Source organism: Pelophylax lessonae (assembly GCF_965119305.1).
Source record: "Pelophylax lessonae genome assembly, chromosome: 12".
NCBI classification, from domain to species: domain Eukaryota; kingdom Metazoa; phylum Chordata; class Amphibia; order Anura; family Ranidae; genus Pelophylax; species Pelophylax lessonae.
This window is the reverse complement of record NC_138779.1, coordinates 26,719,058-26,738,393: the sequence shown is the minus strand read 5'-3', so window position 1 is coordinate 26,738,393 and position 19,336 is coordinate 26,719,058. Positions and strand designations below refer to the sequence as shown.

Here is a 19,336-nt window from a genome sequence, read left to right as displayed (position 1 = left end):
AAAGTGAAAGGGTGGGGGGCTGATTTTTCTGTTCCTGGATAAAATCAATTACAAAAGGTTTCTGCTCAGCCTGGGGAGACAGAAGATCAGCATGACAAATAAGGGAATTTCTGAGCCCCCTTCCAAGGCTTCAGCTGAGAAGAAGAAAACGTTATTAAGTCACAAATATTCGTAGCTAAGATTCAAAGTGCTTCCATTAGAAAGACAGTTGATTGGGAGAGTGTGTGAGGCTTGGACATATAGTGCACCTCCATCCCTCCTACTCTGCAGGAGTTCAGCATAGCTAGCTCTCCTTGGCTAATCCCAGCAGATAGCTGGGAGGAGCAGGTCTGGGACGCTGCCATGTGGTGAATGTTCAGTGCTCAGTATATTTTCTTACACCCCTTCTATTCTGTACACGGATAAGTCGCTGCTATTACAATTTTTTTTCCCTGCGTTCGCCAATTCAGGACTTTCTTGGCTTGTAGAAAGCAAAAAGGCAGGGACCCCTGCACTGCACTATTATCTCCAGACAGGGACCAGGAGAGTGGCAAGTACTGGCACAAAAGGCAGAGAAAACTTGGTTCCTGGACTGACACATGGAGGTAATTATGCTGCTTGCATTCCACACTCTGTGAAGCTTCCCCCATGCAGGGCTATCTGCCATTCCAGTAAGGAGCCAATGCACAGCGCTTCACCTCCAACTCTGCCCCAACTCACCAGCCCACAAATTCCTCTGGACTTATGAACAAAGATGCAAACGTTTCTCGCCTTCTTTCTGGGTGAGTTACTTTTTATTCTTTATTTGCTGGCTGTCTGTGTTCTGTTAAAGGTGTGACAGACAATGACTGATTCTGTGCTGCTAAGCTGAGAGCAGTTACCTGTTGGATTTGAAAGAAGACCCTTTCTTGTCTCTTATAGCAAAACAGATTTTTTTGTGTGCATTGTTTCATTACTGTCTGTATTTATTCAGTATTTCCTATATCTATTGAGATGTAAATGGTTGCTTTGTAAAGGTCAATGGCTGCATCTGGAATAGGCAGATCATGTATAAATGGTGGTGTGGAAGTTAAGAGAAAGGGTATTTGTGTGTCTCGAATTGAGGAGGTGCTGCTGCTGCTGGTCTAGGCACACAAGTATTCTTCAGGTTAATAGAGAAGGCTATTGTTTGCCTGGAACAGGCGCCTGCAACGGCACATATTGGAAACAGATGTGCTGGAGGGGAGGCTGGAGAAGGAAGGAGGGAGGGAGAGATGGAGAGAATAAAAGTGTTCGGAAGGAAGGATAATGAAACTGAGCTGACCAGAGAATCTGGAGAAAGGGAACACAATGCATGAGGACAATGGGGTTCACCCTGACATTTTACAGTCAGATTACATTCTGCTGTGATTTGTATAATGGTGGCAAGACAAGCAGAACATCTAATATTCAAGCTGTGGGGTCACTGGTTTGCTCTCCCCAATTTGATTTCTTCTGGAAAAAACATGACATTGAGTACACAGTGTAATCAGACAGAAGCCCCAGGTCACAATCACATTGGAGGAGCTAATGTCTGAGATGTCTATTGGAACAAAGCCTGATAAGTAAAGATATGGCACATGGTGTGCACAATATTTCCTTTCACATTCACACACAATAAAATTTTTTTTTTTTTAAATCCTATGTATATGTGTGAGGAAATAAGCCTAAAAATAACCAACAAATAAACGTGATTGCAACCTCTTTCCCTTGTGAATGGGAGATAAAGGTGTAAAGAACAGATCATGGTCTCCTGTCACCAGGAACAGATCAGTTTCTATATGTTGATGGGATTCATTGTGTACCCAGATCTCCGTAAATGTGCCAGTCAGAACAAGCGGAGGGGGATGGTTCAAACATCATTCACAATATTTATGAGATGTGCTGGTGGAGAAGCCTCTGAGTTCAGTTTAATGGGTAGGGTTGTAATGAAAATTTAAAATCTGCCATCACTTTTTTTTTTTTTTTATAGAAGTTTATGGTCTGAAAGCAAAATGGATAAAAATGGAATAACAGCTCAAAACTGATTAGTTTAGAAGAAACAAAGTGCATTTAGGAATAAGACCTTTAGAAAAATAATTGTTGGTGTTCTCCTAAACTTTGTTTTCATTGCCTACTTGCCAAAGGGCTTTTATTTATCAAACAAGATGTCAAAGAGCCTGGATTTACTGCTCCTGTCACCCCGTATCTGTGTGGTGTAAAAACACTGCCAATTACTGATAATCACTGTTCTAGGGAATGACAGAAAGCTTTGGGCTTCTTGAACCCTGACAACATTAAACAAAAACTCCAGGTTCTCCTCATTGCTCTACAGCTATTAATAGTGTGTATGTAGCGCTCTGAAGTATTTGTTAAGGCTGTAATAAAATGCAATATATTACAATGTAACTATGCATATTTTATATGTGTTTATGATTTATTGATTTACTGCCAACTATGTATTCTTAGGCTCCATTCACACCAATGCATTTTTTTCAGGTTTTTTGCTTTTTGCAGAAATTCAGGATATTTTTTAAACATGAGTTCACATTAATGCATTTTTGTGACTCTGTGTTTTTGGAAAGGGTCAGGCCAGTGCTTTTTTTTTTTTGCTTTTTTGGTTCAATAGAAAAGCTGCAGAAAAGCATGTAGTGCGTTTTTACCGTGTTTTTACCACGGTTTGCGTTTTTAAATTTGCCTAAGAACAAATTGCAGTAAAAAAAACACGGAAAGCACAGCAAAAAGGACAACAGAAATGCTCAAAAGCAACATGCATAGGTGTGAATCAAGCCCTAGCCTCAGTGCACACTTATACAAATTTTATGCGGATCAGATGCGATCCGAAAAGCATAAAGTCGCATGTCATGTCAAAAAGCATTATTTCCAATGAAGTCTGTTTACATATATGTGGTGCAAATTTGATCCTGTTCAAAAATGGGTCCTGTGTGACTTCTATGGAACTAGATTGAAATTGCAGTCCAGTCCAGTTCATAGCACTGCAAATTTTGTTTTGCCTAGATTTGATAGAAAATAAAATCGCAGATGTGAACACTCCCCTCACTAAATTTGCATGGAAACCGCACATGCTTAGCAGAATTCGCATTGCGTTGTAAAAAAACGCAATGAGAATTTGCACTGTGTACCGCTTTAAATTTGCACCCAATTCGCACCGCATCAGTGTGAACCAGGGATAGAGTTACACAATGCAGAAGGTTGGAATACAATGCAATGCAAACAAGCTTTGGAGCTAATCATGTATTAAATGCAAGCTAAATCTTTCTTCCTCTGACCCATCCAGCTTTCAGTTAAGTACTAGAGGATATCTTCAATATGGTACATCGAAATTAGGAAAGACATGTTGTTTTTTTTTTTTTTTAAAGCTACCATGACCTCTACTGAGAAGGTTTCAATTCCTTCTGTACATTAAAGTGTGCACCAATACATTTGGAACATATGTGCTATAATGGCCTGTAATGCACCTGTCATAATATTCTAAAACATACATATTACATGCTCCATTACCATTAATGTGATAGAGGTATTGGTTCTATATAAAGAAATATTGCAACATAAGCCAATAAAAGTAACAGCAGGGATGTAAAAAAGCATCATAAATCCCGCCACCTTAACAGTTCTGCTCCCAAGTAATTTCTGCAGTGTAATTGATCTAAAGTTCAGTGGGGAACAATGGAACCCAGGCAGTGCTGGCTTTTTCTGTGCAAATGGGGCTGTTACAGAAGACCCTAGCCTATAAGTGGGGAATCACTGTTGGATTTCCATAATCAATTAAAATATCTGAAATTGATAACAGAACATAATAACCCCCACGTTTCAGTTTAGTGACCTCTTCCATGCCCCCCCTAATCCTACTCATTTTGTAAACACCACTTTATACCTATGGTATCTTGTTACAGCAAATCAGAAGTCAGCAGTGTGCAGTCATTTTGTTTTTCAGGTACGGATTTCAGTTAAAAGGGAAGATTACTGTTACAAAGTTGGGTTAAGGAGGTGTTTCATTCAAAAGGGGCACTCGCTTCTTCTGTTCTGGACCATGGCACCAATCTGGCAATGTAGATTCAATGATTCTAGTAGTAGCAAATTACCATGGCAACACTGCATCGTGCTAGTAACAGGTGTAGAAATGTAATAAGGAAATGAGAGGTCAGGACGGCATTCTAAGCACAAGGCCACTTTTGTAGACTTCACTGCTAATGTTAAGGTAGAGACAGCAAGAATTATTTTAAGGGGGTGTAGGGGGCACCAAATGTTTTACACAGGGCTCTACGTAACCAGGCCTGGCCTGAGGGGCAAACATACCAATCCAATGAACAGCTAATCTTGCCCACTCACAAAAATGTAGTCTCTCTTCTAAATTATTAAAGGAGTTAAAGAAAAATATAGAATTATTGGGCAATATAAAATCTTCTTCTAGATAAGATTTTTTTTAGTGCTGGTTCACACTAATACGACTTGTCAGGCGACTTGGTCAGCCTGGCAAGTCGTGCACGGTCGCGGTCCATTGAGTAGTACAGGACCGGTTCTAATAGGAGCGACACAAGTCGCTCTGAATTATAAAAATGGTCCTTCCTGTACTACTTCGGGGCGACCTGGAGGCGACTTGCATTGACATTAATTTTATGAAGTCCGTGCAAGTCGCGCCAAAGTCGCGCCTAAGTCGGAGCGACGTAGTGTGAACGGGCACGTCTTTCTAACTATCAATATTTGTTGCAATTTGCTGGCCAGTTGCAATTTAATGTGACTGAGTATTTAAAGTGATATTAAAGTCTCTTTGTTTACCCAAAAGGAAAACATAGGTTTATATTTATCTGCTCTGTGCGAGAATATTACAGAACGACCCCTTACCTCCTCCCCCGCAGGAACTGTCTGCAGGGGACAAGCACATAGCAGATAATAAAAAAAAAACAAAAAAAAACTTTTGATTTCATTAGTGCCAACCTCTAAAAATTTGTGCAAGGAAAACATTTCCATTAATGGCAAACATTTTTGGCTTATCTTTACCAATGTAGATATACGTATGGGTGTTAGGCCTATCCTGGGTATTGTTGGAAGCAGTTTGATTTCTTCCCTCCATCTTTCATAAATCAGGTATTTTTAACACCATATATCTATAATATTTATATCTGAGATATAAAATTTCCTGGAGAAATTCAGGTTGTACACCTCCGTTGTAGGTTGGATAAGGCATTCAGATCGTCATGGCTGTCTATTTTCAAGGAAATTCCTTTAATTTCCATGAACAGGAATATTCTGTCAAGCCTGTTTTTGACAACACTGCTTTATCTCAAAGAATGAAAGTCAGGTGCTGCATGGAAGCTAGACCATCCTCAGAGGGCTACAGGGACCTTAGTGAGACACCACTTTAAGCCCCCGTTCACACTAAGGCGACCTGTGAGGCAACCTGGTCGCCTCACAGGTCGCCGTAGGTCGCCTCCCATAGGGAAGCTACGGACCCGTTCTAATAGGAGCGACACAAGTCGCTCCGACTTAGAAAAAGGGTCCGGAGCTTCTTTGGGGCGACCAGGAGGCGACCGCCATAGACTTCAATGTTATGAAGTCCGTGGCGGCCGCTCCGAGGTCGCGGCGCGCTGCTCGCACCGCGACCTCGGAGGTCGCGGTGCGAAGTAGCGTCGCTCGTATGTGAACGGGCACTAAGACATTCTTGGGCTATACGTATGGATCATTATGTACAAAACTTTCATTCAGAAAGAACAGCCTTAAAGCATAACTCCGCTTTTATTGAGAAATAAACATTCCTCTCTGGGTGATCTATGTACATTGCAAGGATTTTACCAAACTTTGTTGCACATTTCTACATTTTGTTATTCTGAAGAAATCCCTGTGTGTTTGTCTGTGCCCCTGTTCTAAGTGAGTCTAATGGGAGTGGTTTCATAATTATCAATCAGCTGAGTCAGCTGCAGGGCACTAATGAGGAAAATTGTAGAGCCGGCATTCCCTTTAGACGTGTTCCTATTGGGAGTATCATACCAAAAATTAAATTTTTTGTTGCAAGGGATGCCTGAAATCTGATTTGTATGTTAGTGCAGACTTTTGGGAAAATCAGTGAACCAATCACAGAAGCAGGAAATTATGTTTCTGGGGGGTGCTCTGGATACCTTCTGTGTACAGAACAACTCCAGGTAGCCATATTGCATTGCATTTTCAGAAAATACAGCGGTTGCAGATTGAAAAGGAAAGGTAATTTTTAATAACATCATTTTGTTAAGCGCTGTTTTTCATGCTAGCGCTGTTTTAATTTGGTTAACACATACTTTTTCCAATATTGTTTTGGATGCACAGCAGCTGCATAACACACTTCACATTTTTCTAACACTTTAGGTGTTGAGCGCTGTTTTAATTTTGTTTCACACACCAATTTTTAATAACATCATTTTGTTAAGCGCTGCGCAAACTGTTGGCGCTATATAAATCCTGTATAATAATAATAATTATAATTACTATATGATACAATTGTATACGCTATAACTTTTTTCTTTATTTTCTATTTTGTTTCCCCCATGAAAGTGGAGTTACCCTTTAAATAAATACAAAAGAAGCCTGATAATGAAAAATACCACTAATTGTATTAATGGTTCATTAAATGCTTGTTTTTTTTTATCTCAGAAATACGAAAACAAAGAGTCCATATAATCTATAGGATTCTTCAAACCTTACTGAGAATTACAATGCTAAATCTGGAATCATGGCTAAGAAAGGGCAGTGTTACAATGCTAAATTCCCATCTTGAGTTGATTTAATTCCTCCAGTTCTATGCTGTTCTGTTTTCCCCTGCCCTGCCTAGAAAGATTTGGTTTCTATAATGTTCTACTTTTTAGCAGGACAGTAAGGAGTTAAGGCAGAATGTTGTTGTTTCATTACGGAACACTGTAAATCCTCAAGATGCTTTTAGTTTGGTCTGGTTTGATTCAGGGGAAAGGTATGTCTCCTTGTACTTTGCAGAGAGTTACGTTTTTCCTTCTGACCTCATTAGAAGGTTCAGATGTTATTCTCAGCTGTGAAATGTGTATTGGGCTGTGGTTTTGGCCCATGTACTTTTGTTCCAAAGGTTCTTTGTGCAGTTAGGCAACAGCAGACATCGGTCAGATGGATGAGAGTTTTGGGTAAATATAAACAGCTGTGTCAGCAACCTGTCAAGTTCATGCAGAGGACCCAACCCTGTACCAAATAAAATTGACATACCTTGCAATTCTATAAAGTTATGGTAGATGGGTGTAAACGTGCTTGAATTTACGTCCGGGTCCATTCAGATTCATCAAACAGAATGCAAAACCTTTGCGCCCAGATTTGATTTTTGCAGACCTAAATGGAAAGGAACACATGTATATATATGTATATAAACAGACACACATCCGTTTACATATGACTAAAATAGGAATTACATGGGTCTGTTTTTACATCATAAGATGGAAGAAAAAAGGAAAGGATTCAAAACAGACACAGATGTCATATATGTGGCATTCATTTCTGCTGCGATCTGACGATATGATGGAACGGGCTTCCATCAACTGAGTGGAATGGTAGCACCCATGTAAAAGGGGCCTTAGAACAGTGCCTTGCAATCTACTGCTTTTAGTAGATAAACAAAACCGTATGTGGATAGCAAAAAAGAAACTCAAACAGTATTGCTTATATATATATTTGCTTTATAATGAATCCAAACAAAATGTCTAGGAATGAAGGGACTGATATATGTTGTTATGCTTTCTCTGAAATTAGAATAAACATCAGAAACAGCAGTACACATAGAGCTCAGCACAGTGATAAATGTATCAATATGACCATACGGACTTTACCAATACAAGTATTGGCTTTCCAAATAGCTTCATATCAAGTGTGAAAGTACCTGATGCTGAAATTGTCTGTGTTGCCTATAAAATAGATAGCACCACCTGTAAGTATTATAAAATGTTTGCCAAATCTTATTGGTTGGTTACAACTACAGAGAGGTAGTCTTTTACAAAGTGTTGTGGCTTGTGAACAGAGATTTGCATTTTAAGTACATTTTGGATATTTTTTTAAAAGGTTATGAGTTTGCTTGCTGATATCCGAATAGGATCTTACAGAATAGGGTAGACTTAGGATTGTCTGATAAGTGTCTTACAGCATCTCACAAAAGTGAGTACACCCCTCACAATTTTGTAAATATTTTATTTTATTATATCTTTTCATGTGACTACCCTAAAGAAGTGACACTTTGCTACAATGTAAAGTAGTGAGTGTACAGCTTGTATAACAGTGTAAATTTGCTGTCCCCTCAAAATAACTCAACACACAGCCATTAATGTCTAAACTGCTGCCAACAAAAGTGAGTACACCCCTAAGTGAAAATGTCAAAATTGGGCCCAAAGTGTCAATATTTTGTGTGGCCACCATTATTTTTCAGCACTGCCTTAACCCTCTTGGGCATGGAGTTCACCAGAGCTTCACAGGTTGACACTGGAGTCCTCTTCCACTCCTCCATGATGACATCACAGAGCTGGTGGATGTTAGAGACCTTGCGCTCCTCCACCTTCCGTTTGAGGATGCCCCACAGATGCTCAATAGGGTTTAGGTCTGGAGACATGCTTGGCCAGTCCATCACCTTTACCCTCAGCTTCTTTAACAAGGCATTGGTCACCTTGGAGGTGTGTTTGGGGTCGTTATGTTGGAATACTGCCCTGAGGCCCAGTCTCTGAAGGGAGGGGATCATGCTCTGCTTTAGTATGTCACAGTACGTTGGCATTCATGGTCTCCTCAATGAACTGTAGCTCCCCAGAGCTGGACGCACTTATGCAGCCCCAGACCATGACACTCCCATCACCATGCTTGACTGTAGGCAAGACACACTTGTCTTTGTACTCCTCACCTGGTTGCCGCCACACACGCTTGACACCATCTTACCCACTTAAGTTTATTTTGGTCTCATCAGACCACAGGACATGTTTCTAGTAATCCATGTACTTAGTCTGCTTGTCTTCAGCAAACTGTTTGCGGGATTTCTTGTGCATCATCTTTAGAAGAGGCTTCCTTCTGGGATGACAGCCATGCAGACCAATTTGATGGTGTGTGCAGCTTATGGTCTGAGCACTGACAGGCTGAACCCCCACCTCTTCAACTTCTGCAGCATTGCTGGCAGCACTCATACGTCTATTTCCCAAAGACAACCTCTGGATATGATGCTGAGCACGTGCACTCAACTTCTTTGGTTGACTATGGTGAGGCTTGTTCTGAGTGGAACCTGTTCTGTTTAACTGGTGTATGGTCTTGGCCACCGTGCTGCAGCTCAGTTTCAGGGTCTTGGTAATCTTATTAAAGCCTAGGCCATCTTTATGTAGAGCAACAATACTTTTTTCAGATCCTCAGAGAGTTCTTTGCCATGAGGTGCCATGTTGAACATCCAGTGACCAGTATGAGAGAGTGAGAGTGATAACACCAAATTTAACACACCTGCTCCCCATTCACACCTGAGACCTTGTAACACTAACGAGTCACCAGGGAGGGAAAATGGCTAATTGGGCCCAATTTGGACATTTTCACTTAGGGCTGTACTCTTTTGTTCCCAGCGGTTTAGACATTAATGGCTTTGTGTTGAGTTATTTTGAGGGGACAGCAAATGTACACTGTTATACAAGCTGTACACTCACTACTTTACATTGTAGCAAAGTGTCATTTCTTCAGTGCCGTCACTTGAAAAGATTTAATAAAATATTTACAAAAATGTTAGGGGTGTACTCACTTTTGTGAGATACTGTGTATACCATTCATTTTTAGGAGAGATTCAAGACAAAAGGTAGATTTCCAGGATATTGTGTTTGCATAAATACAATTTCCAGATGTCCCCTATGAAATAAGATAGTAAATCTTTACTTTTTGACCTTAAGTGATCCTGAATGCACCAGAACTCATGGCCTTGTAGCATTTTGCATGCTTCTATTCTGACGCCTGTGTACACAAGTCCTTATTCATAAAGCCCATTACATCCTGGATCTGATGTTTGGGAAATGAGTAGTTAGTAATAGAAACTGACTTCACACTAATCTATTCAATATTACAGGGTATGGTTTTATCCTGTGTTGTAGCAAAGCATTAGAGTTCATGGAACAAATTAAATAAATACACAAAATATTTTGGTCTACTACAACAAAACTAAAGCATGCAGTTTATTCCAGCAAGTACAAATTGGAGACCCATATCTCAGGAAAATAAGCCCATAAATTCCAGGGGACATCTCTCCTTATACAGTTCATGTGGTTTGTGAAAATCCTTATCAGGTTCTATTTGAAGTAACAGGCAGTGGATCACAACAGGCCCCAGTAACTGGAATTGATAATTTGCTTCCCTCATGTTGAAGTCTTATTCTTGTCTTCAAGCAGATCTTTCCACTAAGAAGAAAGCTGTTTTATCATGATTAAATCTCAGCGAGCTGGCATTCATCCACTGAATGAGCTCAGCCTATCACTGATAGTGAACCGATAATGGTGTATGCTCATAATCAAGTGCTGGCCGGGATGTTCTCTGCAGTGCTGTTTGTATGCAAGCAACAAGCTTGTGAATTTTAAGTACTATTGCCCATTAATGTCTACCATTATATTTTGTCAACCAATTATACATGTATGTGAACCATCTTAAAGTGAAACAAAACCCTCCTATCCTTTATAGCTAAGAAATGTGCCATTTTAGCCTATGTTTGATCAGCAATTACCATGACATTGACATTGTGATCAGTGATGACACCAGACATATGATGACTTGATAGGTTAGTAGAAAGCACATTGAAATTCATCATTCACGGCATGCCTTGATTGCTACTGTTTTTGGAAACTATTACATTCATGGGTTTACTTCTGCTTTAAAGTTTATGCCCAGCCAACACTTTTTGGGTGGAGGGAGAAAAGTTTAGAGTCCCTGTTGGGTGTTTACTGCTTTCTGAGGCACCATTAGAGAGTTTTTCTTACTTATTGTCACTGTACCAATGCTTTTATCAGATAGGTAGTGAAGAAAAATCTTCAACAGGGTCACAGATAGCAATAACAATCTGTCAGAGGTTCTTACCTTCCCTTATTCTAGTAAAAAAATAAAGGAGGTTTACCATCACTTCCAGTTTGGTGAAGTTGTTGTCATCAGAACAGAAAGTGAGGGGAGATCTTTATAATGAGGCCCCAGACAACAGTAAAAATGTAACATGGGTTCTAGTTCTCCCCCCACTTTATATGGAATTAAAGAGGAACTGCAGTCTGCTTACATAATTTGTAAAAAAAATTGCCAGGCCGAAGCTTCCCTCCAACCACTTTGCATATTATTTTTTATATACTGTGATTCTGTACGTGCCAAATATGCTGCAGAAATCTCCCTCCACTAAGTCTGGCTGCAGCCATTTTAACTGTGGGCAGCTAAAGCTGCTGCCTGTTCACTTCATGAATTTACACAGACATGCACACACACACACACACATATTTACAGACACACACACACACACATATATACAGACACACAAACATATATAGACACACACTAACACCACTACTTGCCAAATATGCTGCAGAAATCTCCCTCCACTAAGTCTGGCTGCAGCCATTTTAACTGTGGGCAGCTAAAGCTGCTGCCTGTTCACTTCATGAATTTATACTGACACGCGCACAGACACACACACACACATATTTACAGACACACACACACATATAGACACACACTAACACCACTACTTGCAGGCACATGTCCCCTCTCTGGATGAATACATATGGATCTCTGCAGTCTCCCGCCCTCATTCAGCCCCCTCCAGCTCTGCAGGTCTCCTTGGTTCTCCTGTGATTTATCCCTCCTCCACTCTCCTGCCCCTCCCCACCTGCTGGCAAACTCTCACGAGAGTTAGAGAGACTGCTGCGCATGATCTCATTAGCCTAGGCTTATTACTAGACAAGAAAGAGGAAGTAGGATGTATAATGTATTTAGTGGCAGAAAAAAAATGTTTTACTATCCAAAGTTAAAACAACAAGGGAAGAGGATTTAATAGATGGAAAGATGAAAGAATGACTGAAGAGCTCCTTAAAAAAAAAAAGTTTTGTTAAATGGACAAATGCTCACTTCAAACAAATGTTCAGAGTGATCTTACCTAGGAAACTGCAGACTGCTACAGCAGGTTCTAAATAATATGTCATATTATGACAAAATTAAGTCTTTGCTGTCTTCTAGTTTTACATGTCATTGATGGGAGTATACCTGTTAAGCACAGAATAAAAAATGTCTTATTATAATGTATTGCAAACATTGTAGAGAACAGCACACATAAAACTCTCTCACAGGTACATTTAAAAATCAGCACCTGTAAACTGGAATCAAAGGATACAGGGGTCAGATGTATAGGGTTCATCTTGAGATCTTTCTATATCCATTGCCCTCTCCTGAGCTCTAGCATTTATAGCACATCAGTATATTATAAAGTGGTCCAGTGACAGGAGTGTTTTGTAATACACACCAATGTACCAGAAAGGCAGCAGGCATCAGTGATCTCTATGGGTACAACCAATTAAGCCTTGTTTGTGTTATGCTGGCATGTACTGGAGCAGAAAACAGTTCATATAAGCATGAACTGTACTCTTGAATGAGCTGTAATGCATACATATTATTCCAAAAGAATAACAATTTATGAAGAAATGCCAACAGGGAGACTTGAGGGATAAGTATGACCTTTTCATTGTGTGAAGTAGCCTTTATAATGTTGTCCTTCCTGACCCTTTACACAAGCGAACGTCGACTTCAGTATTATTAAATTAAATTGTTCTGTGGTATAAAAAAAGCTTGGAATTATAAGTAATTCTTTTGTCTTACTACAAGGCAGAAGCTATTGATTTTTATATTTTAGTTTTTATCCTGCTACACTGTAAAACCTGTAGCCAGCTACTTTTATTCAATCCAAGAAGCAGCCATACTTATGCCGGCCATAGATGGTTTGAATCGTGGCCGGTTAAGCAGAGACTGGCCAAAATTGGAACCATTTATGGGTAGGTTGATTGTAACCATTGACTGACTTTGGTACAACCTAAAGGTGGCACTGTGCCATTTCTTTAGGGTGGCAGGAGCCCATTGAAGACTACTTGTCTTTTGCTATGGGCTCCAGGCAGCCATCTTGGGAAGAATAGCAACCCTATTAATTACTGAAATCCCATGAGATTTGGGCAGCCACCTTGGCGTAAGATTCCATAATTAGTAGGATTCTGTGTCATTCTGTATGCCCACAATGTGAGGGTAAGATAGGCACAGAGCCTACACTGATTAGGTAGAGTAGGAGAAGCATTGGGGAGAGGTACCTGTTGAGGAGAGAAAGAATAGGTTTACCATTAAAGGGTGTCACTCCTTTAAGCTTACTGGAGCAGTCTCCCACTGGAAGCCGGATATATGCAAGAACATTTGGGAACTGCAGTGTGAACAAGCTATGTCATAGCCCCTGCTGGGGAAGTGATCCCCTTGCATTGCGTGGTATGTAAGTGCCCGATACATTACTATTGGAAAGTGCCTTGTGGATAAACAGTGCCCTCTTCTGTCTGCAAAAGTCTATGACCTGCAATATATGTGGTGCTATTGCTGTAGATTGCCTTTTGTCTGTGATCAGTCAATTTCTACAATATAGAAAAGATTAAAGCAGAGTTCCAGCCTCTTAAATAAAATGTAAAAGTCAGCAGCTACAAATGATGTAGCTGCTGACTTTTAAAATAAAGACACTTACCTGTCCATGGTTCCCACAATTTCACCCCCCCCCCCCCCACCAGCTGATTCATCTATCTGCTCAGGTGCAGGCACTGGCATTGCAGCTAAGGGAAACCGGTAGTGAAGCTTAACCACTTTACAACTGCTCACAGTAATATTACTGCGGCAGAGTGGCTCGTTATCGTCTGACGACGTAGTACTACGTCGTCAGACACTCCCCCTTCTGGGCGGCGCTTGCGCGCCGCCGGAGGCTCGCTCCCGCTGTTTTCATTCACAGCGGGAGTCGGGCCGATCGTCGGGGATCGAGTCTGGAGATCCGCCCGCTGTGTGTAAACACAGCGGGCGGATCTCCATAGTGACAGGGAGTGACAGATCGGACTGTTCAGCATAGCTGGACATCCGATCTGTCCATGACTCACTCAGTCACCTCCCCCCCCCACACGTCAGTAAGCACCAGGCATACATTAACCCCTCCCTCTCCAATAAAATGAACCCCTTCCCTGTCAGTGTCATTTTTACAGTAACAGTGCATATATATAGCACTGATTACTGCAGTAATGTCACTGGTACCCCCAAAAGTGTCAGAAATGTCAGTCAAGGGTCCGATCTGTCCGCCACAATGTCGCAGTCCCGCAAAAAAAAATCGCAGATCGCCGCCATTACGCGTTAAAAAAAAAACACCAAAAATGACAGAAATCTTTCCCTTTGTTAGTAAACGCAATAACTTTTGCGCAAACCAATCAAAATACGCTTATTGCGATTTTTTTTACCAAACATAGGTAGCAGAAAACAAATTGGCCAAAAATTTTTTAAAAAATTGTTTTTTACATCTTTTTTGGGGGGAATTTCATATAAAAAAATGTTAAAAATATTGTTATTTTTTTCAAAATAAATGCTCTTTTTTTGTTTATAGCACAAAAAGTAAAAATCGCACAGGTGATCAAATACCACCAAAAGAAAGCTCTGTTTGTGGGAAAAAAAGGACGTAAATTTCGTTTGGGTACGGCGTCGCACGACCGCGCAATTGTCAGTTAAGGTCGCACAGCGCCGAATCGCAAAAAGTGACCTGGACAGAAGACAGCAAAATCCTCCGGTGGTAAAGTGGTTAAAGGTTTCCTACTGTGCAATGCGCTAGTCACTCTGCTCTTTCTGAATGGCCCCATCAGGGGGCAAGAGAAGGAGCCAATCTAAATCTGGAGATGACTTACCTCCCCACAGCAGTGTAGGACAGAAGCCCTGCTGGAAAAAAAAAAGGTACAAAACGCCCCCCCCCCCCCAAAAAAAAAGGTAAATTCAAATACGAGGGGATGTGGGGTACTCGGTTGGATTACACCTACTTTGATTTTGATACTTTAAGTATCTCTGTGCGTTTACTCAATTCCCAGGTACAGGCAGTCCCCGGGTTACAAACAAGATTGGGTTCTGTAGGTTTGTTCTTAAGTTGAATTTGTATGTAAGTTGAAACAGGTACGTTTTTTTAAGTGTAACTCCAGACAAAAAAAAAATGTTTACATTTTTTTGATAGCATAGGGAAGGGTTAACACCCCTGTTTCCCGTTGGTTTTGCTGTCTGTGCCCCTGTTCAGAAGATTTCACATCACTTTCTGACTCTGTGACATTTGGATTTTGAAAATTTTGGGTTGTTGTGAAAACAAGGCATTTGGGATGCAGTGCCTTTGAGACTTTCTTCAATCGATCCATTCCTGCTCTGTTGTGGAAACAAGGATTGGTAATAAAGCTTCAGTGGAGATACCTTTTCCCCAAAAAACTCTTACAGGAGTGAATTTCCCCCTCTTAAGGGTAGATTTCTTCCCACTTCCTGTTGTCTCCCTCCATTTTAGCAGTATGTAAGTTGAATGTTTATAACTTGGGCATTTCCTGTACACTGATTAGGCCCTGCCTACAAATATGCTAAACAACTGTCTACTAACCATCTGCGCAAGCTATGAGCCAACTTGAGGGATTGTATACATCATTACTGAAGATCCCCACATTATTGTATAGACCAAGATGATTGAGAAGGGAGCCAGCGAAAGGGGTTAAATCCCATTACAAGAATACTTTGATAAATTAATCCATTACTGAAGCTTCCTACAGTAAAATCTGGAACAAATTTGTTGTGTGTGCTATGTATTCCCTATGGACTTATGAACTACGGCACACACACAAATAAAAACCTGATTGTACATTACTTCCTAATGTATCAGAAGCACATTGTAGCCCCTGAGGTGTTGCAAAGGATGTGATCATATACTTTTAAGTATATGATCAAGACAAAGTTTTGAATATCATTTTTTTTTTCATTGTTAAAAATGGAAGATCTTTTGTATAGCCTATAACAAAAACAAATTAAATATCATGTACACATGTGTGGTAAACTAATGAAATGATGCTAAAAAACATATGGAAATAACGCTAACATGTATAAAAATATCAAACACATTTCTAGTGTTGCACTCTCTCTGGAAACGTGCTATCCTGGGGAACAGTGTATTCATATCTACAAATATGTTAGTAAAACTAAAGGAATGTGTACCACTATCCCTACGGAGAAAACAAACAGAAAAAACATCAGATTTAACAAGTTCTTTTCTGGTTTACATATACAGATACATAGAAATGAAAACAACATTTCATTTTGTGTGTGTCCCTCTAATTTTATTCTTAACATATGCAGCTGGGAATTTCAGCAGACAGTAGAATGACCCTGCTAATGAAGGTCTTGTGGTTAATGGTCCCCAATAAATGGATTATAACAGCTGAAGTGTGGATTAAAATGTTGTGATCACAGTTTTTTCTACTTGGCCCTCAGGGACATGAAGCAAGGTGACTGGAAGCATGATGGAAGAGATGACAGGACGGAAAGTGTTTTCTGGGTATTATGTAGAGGATACAGGAGCTTAAAGCATAAAAAGAATACAAAAAATTAACATAAATTATTATATATATATAAAAAGGGGTTGATTGGGGTTGATTGATTACTGATTGATTAGGGGTTGATTGAATACTGAAACTGGAGAGTGCAAAATCTGGTACAGCTCTGCAAAGAAACCATTCAGCTTTCAGTTTTTTTGTCAAATCTCAATTGAACAAGCTGAAGTTAGAAGTTAAATACTTAACAACCAATCTTTCTGCTCCCGTTTGTCTCCAAGCTTCTTGAATATCTTGTCCACAACTGTATAAGTTGCTACCTCACTGATAACAACCTTCTCAATCCTCTACAGTTCGTCTTCCGCCAAAAACATGCCACTGAATCTGCCCTGCTAAAACTCACCAACGACTTACTAATGGCTAAAACCAACAGCCATTACTCCATTCTCCTACTTTTAGACCTTTTTGCTGCCTTTGAAACAGTTGACCACCCACTCCTCCTCAATAAACTCCACTCACTTGGCCCCTTGGACTCTATTATTTCCTGGCTCCCTGCTTGCCTATCGCAGCGCACGTTCAGCGTCACATACAAGAGCACCTCCTCCACTTCTCTTACTTTTGGGGTACCCCAAGGTTCCATCCTTTGACCCCTCCTATTCTTTTTCTACACCTCTTCCTTGGGCCAGTTGATAACCTCCCATGGCTTATGATACCACCTCTATGCTGACAATACCCAGATCTATCTCATTACTCCCCAGGTCACTCCTCGGTCTCCTCAAGTGTCACAAACTTAATGAGCGACATCAGTATGGATGTAACACCACTTCCTCAAACTCAATCTTTATAAAACCGAGCTTATAATATTTCCTACCCCCAATTCCCCCACCCCCCATGACTTTACCTTTGAGATCGACAGTACAACCATTGCTCCCTCCACACATGTCAGGGTGCTAGGTGTAATCCTAGACTCTTACTCTCCTTCGGGCCCCACATTCAATCACTGGCTAAATCTTGCCACCTTAGCCTCTGCAATATTTCCAGAATTCACTTCTTTATGACTAATGACACCGCAAAACAACTTATTCCCTCATGGGTTATTTCCTGCCTTAATTATTGCAACTCCCTCATCACTGGCCTACCTTTATCCCCCTTCCATCTATCATAAATGCTGCTGCTAGACTTGTATACCTTACCAACCGATTCATGACTGCTGCTCCTGTCTACCAATCCCTTCACTGGCTTCCACAATGTACAAAGCCATTCACAACATCACCCCCACCTACATCACCAACCTGCAGATATCACCCAAATCGTCCTCTCCACTCCTCCCAAGACATTCTGCTATCTAGCTCTCTTGTTACCTCCTCCCATGCTCACCTCCAGGACTTTTCCAGAACCATTTTCATCATTTGAAACTCCCTACCCCAGTATATCTGGTCATCTCTTACCCAGTCCACCTGTAGGTGATCCTTGAAAACTAATTTATTCAGGGAAACATTCACCTAAAAAACTGTACTTGAGTCACCTCCATCAGATCATCCCATGTAGCTATTATCTTTTCTACCACTTCCCCCTCCCTTTAGACTGTAAGCTCCTTGAGCAGGGCCCTCCTATTCCTTTTGCATTGAACTGTGTAGTAATTGTACTGCCCCCCCCCCCGTTAATTTGTAAAGCGATGCGCAAACTGCTGATGCTATCTAAATCCTGTATAATAATATACATCTGAAAATTGCTGATGTGTCTAAGGCTAAGTGAGGTCAATATTTTGTGATTTTATAGAAGACACAACAAGAGTTCTTTTTTTTTTTTTTTCAAAATACAAAGAAATTTACACATACCAACTGTATATATTAAGGTAAAGATCAAGGTAAGAATGTGTAAGAAAGAAGAATCTGGCAGAAAATGTGACCATGACCTTACACAGCACAAAGATCAGCTAAGGAAGCAGCCTAGTCTCAGTTCAAGCAAAATTAGGTAATGCACGAAAAATTTTTACTTCTGTACACATAGTTGAAATATGCAGAAAATTGCAACAATAATTAAATAAAACGAGGGAATGATAAAAGCCCTGACCGATAAATGCTGAGCTCACTTTCCAAAATGAAACATAGAAGGAAAGCTTTGAGAAGCTGTTTGGGTGACCTTCCATCCACTTCCGACCAGTGAAGTACCCGTATGTCATTGGACTTACAGTGGTTATACTGGGATAATGCATCACCCTGGTACCATTTTTTTTTTACAGCTGGTCGTTGGCTCTTTGTAAAAGCAATCCTAGCGACTAACTAGCCACGGCTTGCTCAGGCTCTCTAGTCCCACCAGGAGACCCGAGCGACCAGCTGGCACGGTCAGACAGCCGAACAAAGCCGGGATCGGCTTTGATGGTCTCTCCGCTATGTTAACCACAAAGCAATGACCTGACATCACTTCCAGTTTGCCCAGATGTCAATGGCAGCATTCTTGGTGTTTTGAATGCTTTTAAGGGCAGAGGAGGGTACTGGGGTCTTATAGACTCCAGATTTCTCTATATAGTGTACCTGTCACATGCCTATTGCTGTCACATGGATGTTTACACTTAAAAGTGATTACAAAAAAAATAAATTTAAAGCAACAGTGTTAAAAAAAATAGATAAAAATAAGTTAATAATTAAAAAAAAAATTAAAGTGCCCCCATTCCCCCGATGCTTGCACACAAAAGTGAATGCATCCATTGGTCCCACACGCACGCCAAGGGATACCTCGTCTCACGTTTGCAGGGATACCTTGTATCACAC

General features: G+C 40.6%; 1 protein-coding gene across 1 annotated transcript in view; it reads left to right on the top strand.

The window, feature by feature from the left end:
• The first annotated feature begins 284 nt into the window (after positions 1–284).
• CLMP (CXADR like cell adhesion molecule) overlaps positions 285–19,336 on the top strand; it is a 172,528-nt gene continuing 153,476 nt past the window's right edge. Inside the window, exon 1 of the mRNA XM_082273760.1 lies at positions 285–761. Within this exon, the coding sequence (XP_082129886.1) occupies positions 734–761 (28 nt within the window). The 5' untranslated portion in view covers positions 285–733. The remainder of the gene's footprint in view (positions 762–19,336) is intronic.